General features: G+C 38.3%; 1 protein-coding gene across 1 annotated transcript; it reads right to left on the reverse strand.

Moving 5' to 3' along the window:
- Positions 1–5281: 5281 nt before the first annotated feature.
- LOC107464824 (uncharacterized) lies at positions 5282–8857 on the reverse strand. Its single transcript, XM_016083788.1, has 3 exons — positions 8763–8857; positions 5863–6109; positions 5282–5776 (listed from the first exon to the last, which is right to left on the reverse strand). The coding sequence occupies exons 1-3, from the start codon at positions 8855–8857 to the stop codon at positions 5282–5284; spliced, it is 837 nt and encodes a 278-aa protein (XP_015939274.1).
- Positions 8858–10631: the final 1774 nt, after the last annotated feature.

A 10631-nucleotide genomic window follows, 5' to 3' on the forward strand; every position in this document is an offset into this window, starting at 1 on the left:
TGAGAGGGACACAATCGCATGGGGAGCGCGATCGCATGAGAGGGGGAAAAGAGGGGTGACAGGGCACCGATACCCTCTAATGGCGACAGGGCGCAGATACCCTCTAATGGCGACAGGGAGACTGTGCCTGGGTTAGCTACCGGACACGTCGGGTTGGCTTGATAACCGACAGATGATATGATCAGCCATAGGGCAGGCATTCATCATTTGCATATGTTTGAATTGTTTGGGTTTGCCTATTTGTTTTGGATTTCTACATTATATGTGCTATGTTACCTGATTATGTGCTACTTGTTCTACTTGTACCTTAATTGTGTATTACTTGCCTGTATTGCTTGTGTTTGTACAACTAAGAGGCCCCTCATGTTGGTGTCGGTGGAGGTTGAGGGCTGTTCTTGATGAGATGAATTGATGATGCGATTCCATGATGATGATGATCATTGGTTGAGATGATTTGAGCTCCCTGGGTAGACGCAGTGATGTGGTTTCACTAGCTCCAGGTGAGGGTATGATGTATTGATATAGAATTGCTGAGACAGTACGACTGATGATGGTTTTGTTTATGATTCTCAATCTGATTCGTGGGAGAGTCAGCGAGTTGGAAATCATATGAGATATGAACTAGATTTAGTATCCCCTTACGACAGATGCCTATTTATGGATAGTGAGAATCTAGGCTGGATACTGGGTGAAAAGGAGTTTAGGATGCTTAGTGAGTTTTTATTGCAGTGCATTGTATTTATTTGACACTTTTACCGTACTGGGAACCCATGGGCCCGGGTTCTCATTCTGTATATATCTCTTGTTTTTCAGATACAGGTCCAGGTGCTCAGAAGTGAGCTGTGGTTCACCTGAGAGACGGCGAAGATATTTATTTTCTCTACTTTGTGTTTTGCTTAGAATCTCTCCACCTTTGCTTTGAAAAGATTATATTATGTATTGAACTCTTTTGGAACTTGCCTATAGAGGCTCTTATGTTTCCTTTGGAAGATATTAGGATATACTGTTGTCAACTACTTTCATACTGTACCCTAGCCGGCTTAAACTTCGCGGGTCGCGACTAGTGGCTATTTACTTATGCTATAAATATCTATCTGTTATCTATCTCTTAATCTCCTTTATGCCTTGTCCGTATATCGCGTTCGGCTTAAAAGTTTAACTTTTCGTTGTCAAAACGTGAGTGATACGTCTTCGCGATTTTATTTATATTCTTTTCGGGCTTCTCGATTAATACTCCTTTTGAAAATTACCTATATTTATATATTAAAAATCCACCTGAGAGTCGTACCACCGTAATATCATTGACTTATGACTCGAGCATAAGGATTTGAGTATTAGGGTGTTACATTATGGTATCAGAGCAGTTCATCCTCGTGAGCCTGAGGGATGGAGCTGCTTATGCTTCAATGCATACTCTGAGTCTGTGCCTGTGCTAGTTAGGGTATCTAACCGATACATCTAGCATGAAGTTCATGAGTGTACCTTTGGTACTTTGAAGCACTATACTTCCGATATTGAGACTGATCAACTTGATATCGATTGTTTGGTGTGTATAGGAACCAGATGGCGTCTCGTGGACCCGGTCGGGGACGTGAGAGAGATCGTACTAGTACTCAGGAACCGGAAATCAACCCGAATAACCCGGTAAACCTTATGGCGGCATTGGAGAATATGGCTGCTACTATGCAGGCCACTACGGAGGCTCTTGGGCAACAGATAAACTATAATGGCAATGGCGGAAGTGGAGCTCAGGGCCCGATGACACTGGCAACTTTCTTAAAGGTTAATCCACCTAAGTTCAAGGGAACCACTAATCCGACTGAAGCTGACACCTGGTTTCAGGCCATGGAGCGAGCATTGCAAGCGCAGTTGGTGCCTGAAGAGCAGTGTGTTGAATTTGCTACCTATCTGCTCACGGGGGAAGCATCGCACTGGTGGCAAGGGGCTTGACGTCTCCTGCAGCAGGGGAATGATCCTATCACCTGGGGTGCCTTCCAAGTGGAATTTTATAAGAAGTACTTTCCGAATTCTGCTAGAACGGTCAAGGAACTTGAATTACTGCAACTGAAGCAGGGTACAATATCTGTATCTGAGTATACGAATAAATTTGAGGAGTTATTCAGGTTTTCTCGTATGTGTCAAGGAACCCCGGGAGACTTCGAGGAATGGAAGTGTATTACGTATGAGGGAGGACTTTGAAGTGAAATCCTGAGCATCGTTGGACCGATAGAGATTAGGGTCTTCTCCAAACTTATGAACAAGAGCCGTATTGCTGAAGAATGTGTGAGGAAGGCTGTTGAGGCGAAGAATGACCATCGGGAGTCCCACCGCAGGGAGCACAATCAAGAGTACCCAACAAGGGGTCAAGAGTTTAAGAGAAGAGGATACCCACAACGTTGTCAGTCAACCAATTTTCGAAAATATAACCACATTAGCTTTGATGAAGTATGGTAATAAATTGATATAATTTTTTTGTGTTTTTATGTGCATTTATAATTATACTGTACTAACTAAGTTCATATACATAACATTCATAAGTTCATATACATAACATCTATAATTACATACAACTAATATCTAAATATTAAATTCATGTTTATTAGACATTACATCCATACACATATTATTTTTTAGTTATTGCATGAGTAACTATCAAGTTACTACAAATGTTTAAATTTTATCATAATTGAATTTAAAAAATGTCAAATTCTTAAATTAATTTATTTAATTCACAAATTTACTCATAACATCTATAAACACATAACATCCATAATTTCATATTAATAACATCCATAATTTTGTGCACATAATATTCATAATTTCATACTTATGATGTCTATAATTAATAAATTTTTGTTATTAATATTACCAAATTTTAAACTATGCGTCTTATTGTATTTTTCAAATTATCTCATGTGCACTAATAAGTTATAATTTTAATTATTAATATTTTTTATTTAATATTCATATGTATGCTTATTTATTGATTTTAATATAATAAGTTAATAATTATTTTTAAAAATTTATTTTTTAATTTTTGTTTATATTTTATATTTTATTTTTGATTTTCTAATAGTCTATAGGGCAATTTATGCAAATAAAATGAAGGAGCAAAACCTTTACGCAAATACAACATTGGCAATTTCCAGACGCAAATGCAATAAACGCAACTATATATAATCCGCTACACCCTGTAGCGGAACTCAATTGCACGTAATCCGCTACAGGGTATCGCGGATTACGTTAAGGGCTGAATTACTCATAAACCGCTACACCCGTAGCTACACCCTATAGCGGTTTATGACCAAATGGCGCTACACTCATAATCCGCTACACACTCTAGCAGATTATGAACAATGTGGATTGATTGGAAGATGCCTATATATACCAGTCTTACAGTAACAACTTGTGATGCAAAATATACGAAGTTATACAAATACAATGTCCATAAATAATAAGCCATAGAAATATAATAGGCACGAGGCATTAACAGTAACACGGATTAAATTTCTACATTAGGCATAAGTCATAAGTCATACAAATAGGTCGGAACCAAGATTAACACAAACAGACGAAAGGAATTAACAGTAACACCCGAAAGCGTAAATTGCTACAGGAGAATAAAAAATTCAAAAAAGTAGAAGCACACAGACTAGAAATCCTATGAACTACCGGCAATGGTGGAGCCTCTCTGGGGGCAAGACCTACGCGTGTGCGCAGGCTATCTGCATAGCCCGCACCGCTTGGGTCGGTTAGGGTCGGCCTCATCCATGTTGTTCCGGATTCTGGTAGTCCTCGATCGGCCATCATGACAACGCCTCAAGCTGGGGTCCGGAATAATGGTCAGACCGTCATAAGGTGGCCAAAGTCCCTCCGGTATTGGCGGCACGAAACCCATCTGGTACACCCTGAACACCTTCTGCATGGTGTAGACCTCGTCGACATAGATAGACCAGTCAAGCCGTGACTAGGCACAACATGCAATCGCATGGCAACATGGGTAATGGAGAGCTTAAAAGTATCCACAGTCGCATGTACGGTGCTGGAGGGAAACTCGGTACGTCCGAAGTGAAAAGCTCCTGGTGAGTGTCGTCTCGGCAACGATGTAGTCAGATTGGTGTCTATCGAACAGGGTGACAGTGAAACATTTGGAGTCTTTCAAGTTGCGTTCCATCGCCTTCATAAAAGACTGGCAAAACTTGGCACCGCTGGCCAATTGAGCCTCTGCCATCTGACCACGAATCACAAACAACTCTGCTAGCCGACCATTTGTGGACTTGACTAGGGCGGTAATTGGAAGATTCTGTGTACCCTTAAGAATAGAATTAACACACTCAGATATATTGGTCGTCATGTGACCGAACCGTCTGCCACCATCCTGGTGTTGAGTCCACTTATCGTATTCTATTATGTTCGCCCAATCACACATTGCCGGATTCTCAGTCCGCATTATATCAAACCAATAGTGAAAGTCTTCCTCAGTCTTCGCATAAGCAGCGTTCACAAGTAAACGCTTTGCATCCGTGCCCTTGAAACTGAGTGCGAAGTTAGCTGCAACATGCCGAATACAAAATGCTCGGTACGCAAGCGGGGGTAACCACCCACTATTCGGGTTCTCTAGTGCAGCCTTGATGCCATTGTACCTATCTGAAATGACCAGTATCCCCTGTTACTGAGTCACATGTTGCTGCAGGTTGGTCAGGAAGAAAGACCAAGACTCGGCATTTTCCCCCTCCACGAGACTGAAAGCAATAGGCAAGATGTTGGAGTTCTCATCTTGAGCGATGGCCAGGAGCAAAGTCCCTCCATACTTGCCATACAGATGAGTACTGTCTATGCTTACCAATGGCTTGCAATGTCAGAAAGCTTCAACACAAGGAGGAAACGTCCAGAAAAGACGATGAAAGTACACGGTTGAGCCATCCACGTCATCACCCACGCGAACCGGAGATGTCTTCAACAACGTAACCGTCCCCTCTATGGTGGACTGCACACCAAGGATCCAACGAGGTAGCTCGGCGTAGGACTCTTCCCAGTCCCTGTATATCTATGCTACCGCCTTCTGTTTTACCAACCACGTCTTCCTGTAACTTGGCTTGAACCCGTACGTTCCTTCGGTAGCTTCTTGCAACACCTTTATCGATACCGCCGCATTGGCTCAAACCAGAGAAAATATCTTCACACAGATCACGTGATAATCTAGTTGTCGGTGGTCACTGGATATTGATATAGCCAAGCATGTGTGTGGTCCGTTGTACCGCCGAACCTCCCAGGTTCCCTTTCATGCTCGAAGGCTGATGCGAATCATCCATGTGCAACCCTTCCCAAACTCCTTGCATCTCCCATGGTACTTAAAATGATCTGACTCCATTACTCTATACTCAACTCCGCGCCGAATGCTGTAATCCTTTACAGTAAGCACAGCTTCCTCCTTACTATGGAAAGATTGACCAACTTGAAATTCAGTTACAGAATTTTCCTCGTACAAGCCTCGACCCCCAAAGGTTGGTGCTGAATCCGTCGGTTGGCTGATGGCTCCCAGATCCAGGGTAAAATAATGTGTAGGTTGCTCATGTGTGCCGGCACTTGACGGCGGTTGACATCTTGCTGGGTTTGTCGCAATTTCATCCTCGCCGTCCCCTCCAATGTCAGCAGGCTCTTCATCAAAATCATCCTCTTGCATAGCATTTTCCACCCGATCCGATTCTCCCTCATGTCCTACATCTGGAGATGGATGAGTTGAGGTGAATGCCCCAACTAGACCGGCTGGCCGATACTCCAACAATCACTCAGGTGCAATGACGGGCATCGAGGTGGAGGCACCACCCATCGTGGTGGACTGGGGGTTTGGAGCGGATGCACCAGAACTATCGATTCCATGTTCCAGCTTCGCAAAAACTCATGTATCCTCACTTTTGGAAAACTCTGACGACAATGAAACAACACCTGCATATCTTCATCTGTTCGTAACACGAACATTTCGTATTGCACGCCGGTTGACACAACCGCAATAGAGATCTTGTAGAATAGCTTCTTCACCCACTTTGTGCCACCCGCGGCCAACTTCTGCAGTATACTGCTCTTCAGATCCAACAGTGTATTAGACGACCTGACAAAAATACTCAACGATTCTCTGTCTATAAACTTCACACCGTGCCTCTTACTCTTTTTTATTTTTCCAACATGATACACTAACACCAAAAAGCTCTCTTCACTCTCCATTCCTCAAGTTATGAACGAATGAGAATGACACTCTACACAACTTGTTGTGTATATATAGGCATCTTTCGATCAATCCACATTGTTCATAATCTGCTAGAGTGTGTAGCAGATTATGAGTGTAGCGCCATTTGGTCATAAACCGCTACAGGGTATAGCGGTTTATGAGTAACTCAGCCCTCAACGTAATCCGCGATACTCTGTAGCGGATTACGTGCAATTGTGTTCCGCTACAGGGTGTAGCGGATTATATATAGTTGCGTTTATTGTATTTGCATCTGGAAATTGCCAATGTTGTATTTGCGTAAATGTTTTGCTCCTTCATTTTATTTGCGTAAATTGCCCTAGTCTATATGTAAAATATGAGTTTTATAGTAAAAGTTGTTAAAATTTTTTAATTTAACCTCCATAATTTCTATAGAGAAATTGCATTTTAATGAGTAATAATGTGATTGAGGGATGTTAGGGATTTGATTTGAGAGAAACTGAAACTAATTTTAGAAAGAACATTAATGATTCTAACCACACAGAATAAATGTGAATGATAAGGAGAGTGGATAATAAGGATGTGTATATCACTTGCTTATCAAGAGAATGAGAATTTTTTCATAACATTTCTATATTGTAATTACTCTTTGGCTACCTAGCACTACCCTTACAAAAAATTCAATGTTTATCATCTTTCAGTCTCTCTTCTTCAAATAAAGTAGCAGTGAAGAAGAAGAGGAACATCAATAATCCCACGTAAATTTCAGGTACAACACAATAATTCTAAAATAAATACCCTAAATTCCATCATTCTTTCTTTCTCGCTAACAATTAAAACTATTCTCTTTTTGTTGTTGTTATCCAGAGTACGAGGATGCTACTCTAAAAGCACAATGCAATTTTTCTTTATTAAACTTCGGTCAAAATATTATATTTAGTATAGCTCTATCAACAGCAATGGTTCTATGTTCCTACCATTGCATTTTTATGTAATTATCTTCTTCTTTTATGTTACTAAAATTTTTCTTAGTTAATAAGATTTCATTCTAGTTATTTTTTTAAATGTTAATGAAGTCTTTTTGTAGTTTAAGTTGAATCCTTATTGAAGTTTTATGACCTACATTATATATAATTTAAATTTAATATACAAGTTATGATTAATGGTTTTTTCTTTCATCCAACTTTTAATTGCCAAACTATAATCTTTTTAACTAGAGTTGTTTTTGTTTATGTTTTTTTTAATTTAATTTCTATCACCATCACCCATCATACATCACGTAGAAGAGCAAATAAGGCGAGTTTTAGAGAAGAGACAATGAATAGTAGAAAAGAGGAGACGATGAACATACCAAAACAAATGAAGATAATTGAGAATGGATTAATTTGAGTTTTTTAAACAAATTTTGTATACTAATTTAAGTTGAACTCATTATTTGTCCACATCAACGTACTGCACTTAAGAGCACATATCAATAATTATTAAAATGGCTGGTGAGTTTTGGACTAATGTAGATTCATGTTTTCGCGAGTAAAATGTTAATTTGGTCATTTTAAAAAGTGAGGGACTTAATTGACTCAAGTTGAAAATTTTAGAGACTATTTAAAATATTACCTTAATAGATAAATATTACTTAATAAATAATCAAATTAGTAGGAATTTTAAATAATAAAAAATCTTTTTCAACAAAGAACTAATACTTATTCATATAAAATAACAACAAAAAGAAGGACTTCTTTTCTCTGTTCCCATAGGTCAAAAAGCAAAACAACTAAGAGAGAGGCTCTTGGATTCCACATGTGTGTTATGTATTCGTTGTTTTGAATTTATTCTTCTCTTGTCTATAAGAATAACAACATTACTCAAATTCGCAGGTACCCATCCTGTTCCTACTTGTTCGGGGTGAATTTTTTGTAGGGCGTGGTCTTGGAGGGAGGGGACGGGTCAAGTTTAGGTAATATCTGTCCTATCCACCCTAATATATATAATATATGTAAAATAATTAGTAAAATAATTAATAATATTGTATCATATTTAAATTTTTACTTTAATTTATGTTATATATATGATGATGGTTATATAAATTTTGAAATTTAATTTTATTTGTTAGATTAATAATTATAGGGGCAGGGTAGGTACCACGAGAATGGGTTAAGATTCAATTTTTTACTACACACGGATAGGAGTGGGATAGGTTCTATACAGGTTATTATAAGTCGAGGCGGGGTTGGCTAGCGACAAAACCTACCCCTACCCGCCCCATTTCCACCCCTAGTTGTCCATTATCGTGGAAGGTTTAGTGCACGTATTTGAACTTTTGGTGGAATGAAGATGTATTAAGGGTGGCAGGGGTAGCTGAATCCGTAGGTATTCGACCCGCCCCAGAGTATATATTATATAATATGATATAAAATATATAAAAATTAATAAATTTAAAAAATATTTAACTATTTTTAGGATTGCAGGGTTTGTCACTTGCACCCCTACCTCAAATCACTGCCTCCCAAAGCTCTCAGGGTCTTCTTCTTCACAACTCAACCCTCATTGAGAAACCCACCGTCCGAGAAATTTATCGTTGTCTGCAATGTGTCTTTGCTCCGGTCGCTTCCGTGGTGAGCCCGTTGTCGTCGCAACTTCCTTTTTTTCCGTCATCGTTGCTCCTTTCCTCTAACTGCATTGCTGTTTTTCTCCGAGTCTGCCGCCAAGCCATCATTTGCAAGTAAGTTTCTCTCTCTCTCTCTCTCTCTCTCTCTCTCTCTCACACACACACACACACACATTGTGAATCTGCACTTCATCGCTGTAAGTTCTTCTCTATTTGTTTGAAAACTTGTCGTTGTGAACCTGACGTCGCCATCGCAGCTTCTTGTGATTCCGTCACCAGAGTCCCTTTCCTCTGCGCGCACTTCATCGCTGTAAGTTCTTCTCTATTTGTTTGAAAACTTGTCGTTGTGAACCCGGCCGTCGCCATCGCAGCTTCTTGTGATTCCGTCACCAGAGTCCCTTTCCTCTGCGTGCGTGGCTGTCTTCAGGTAAATCCCCCCTCTCTCTCACACATTGTGAATGAGTGAATTTGCACTTGGTGAAGTTGTGAATTTGTGAGTATTTTATATCTTGTTATGAATTTGTGAGTGAATTTGTGAATTTATGCATGAATTGAATCTTGCTGTGAATTTCTGAGTGAATTTGCGAGTGAATTTGTGAATCTTGATCTGATGTTGTTTGCGCAACTGAATCTTATTTTCATCATGAATTAGAATTCGCGTTGCAATTTACATATATTTGTTGGTCTATCATTTACTCTTTAAATGCGACTTATGTTAGGAAGCTATTGTTAGGAAACAGGAACCATGATGAATATATTTGCTCTGTAACTGCTATTTAATGAGTTAATTAATACGTACAATCAAAGAATGAGTTCTAAAAATGTCACATGTTAGTACAAAAAAAGTTGATGAAAGTAAAAATGTAGGCATATTTGGTGGTGATAATTATATGGTGTATCTTAAAAGAAAAAAAATGAAGAGGAGTTCATATGTAAATGTTGAGTTTGATCATTATCTTGAGGAGGAAATTCAACCTCTAAATGATTCAAACGTTAGTGTTTTAAAATGGTAGAAGAACAACAAGATTAGATTTAAAGTTCTTGCAAAGATAGCCAAGGATATATATGTTATTCTAGTATCTACCGTTGCTTCTGAATATGCTTTTAGTACAAGTGGTCATATAATTTCTTCTCATTGTGCAGAGCTCATAAAAAATATAATTGAAGCTTTGGTGTGTGGCTAAAGTTAGTTATGAGCAACTTTGGGGACTAAAGACACACATATATTATTTAATCTTTATTTATATTAATTTTTTACATAATACTAATTAATTTGTTAATTGCTATCTTATTTGATTTTCATGTTTAAATCTTGACTTTCAAACTTTTAGTGACGATGAAGAGTTAGAAAGTGACCAAGAATAATAGATTGAAGATTCATTTATATTTAATATTTTAATTTTTTTATTATGATGTTAAATTTGTTTAGTAATCAGACATTATTTTTTTAATTTCATATTATTTGACATTGCATGAATAATGAATTTTATATTTTTATTTTAATTTATATATAGAATATGTAAATTTTAAAGTGTTATTTAATTAATATAAGGGTGGGTAAGGGATACTTGTGGAGGCGAGTTAGGGTACAATATTGATGAGCGGATAATTTATACGCTTTTTGGCATTGTTTTTAGGTAGTTTTTAGTAAGTTTGAGCTACTTTTAGGGATGTTTTCATTAGTTTTTATGTTAAATTCACATTTTTGGACTTTACTATGAGTTTGTGTATTTTTCTGTGATTTCAAGTAAATTCTGGCTGAAATTGAGGGACTTGAGCAAAACTCTGAAAAAGGCTGACAAAAGGACTGCTGATGCTGTT

Source organism: Arachis duranensis, chromosome 9 (genome assembly GCF_000817695.3).
Source record: "Arachis duranensis cultivar V14167 chromosome 9, aradu.V14167.gnm2.J7QH, whole genome shotgun sequence".
In the NCBI taxonomy this organism is placed as follows: Eukaryota; Viridiplantae; Streptophyta; class Magnoliopsida; order Fabales; family Fabaceae; genus Arachis; species Arachis duranensis.

What these genes read in the sequence shown, in the direction of transcription:
- LOC107464824 (XM_016083788.1), bottom strand. Translation starts at nt 8,857, where the DNA reads ATGACGGAAAAAAAGGAAGTTGCGACGACAACGGGCTCACCACGGAAG. An exon ending in AACGATAAATTTCTCGGACG is followed by an intron (nt 6,110 to 8,762) that starts GTGGGTTTCTCA and finishes TATTTTTGTCAG; the next exon opens with GTCGTCTAATACACTGTTGG. An exon ending in ACATGGAATCGATAGTTCTG is followed by an intron (nt 5,777 to 5,862) that starts GTGCATCCGCTC and finishes TGATTGTTGGAG; the next exon opens with TATCGGCCAGCCGGTCTAGT.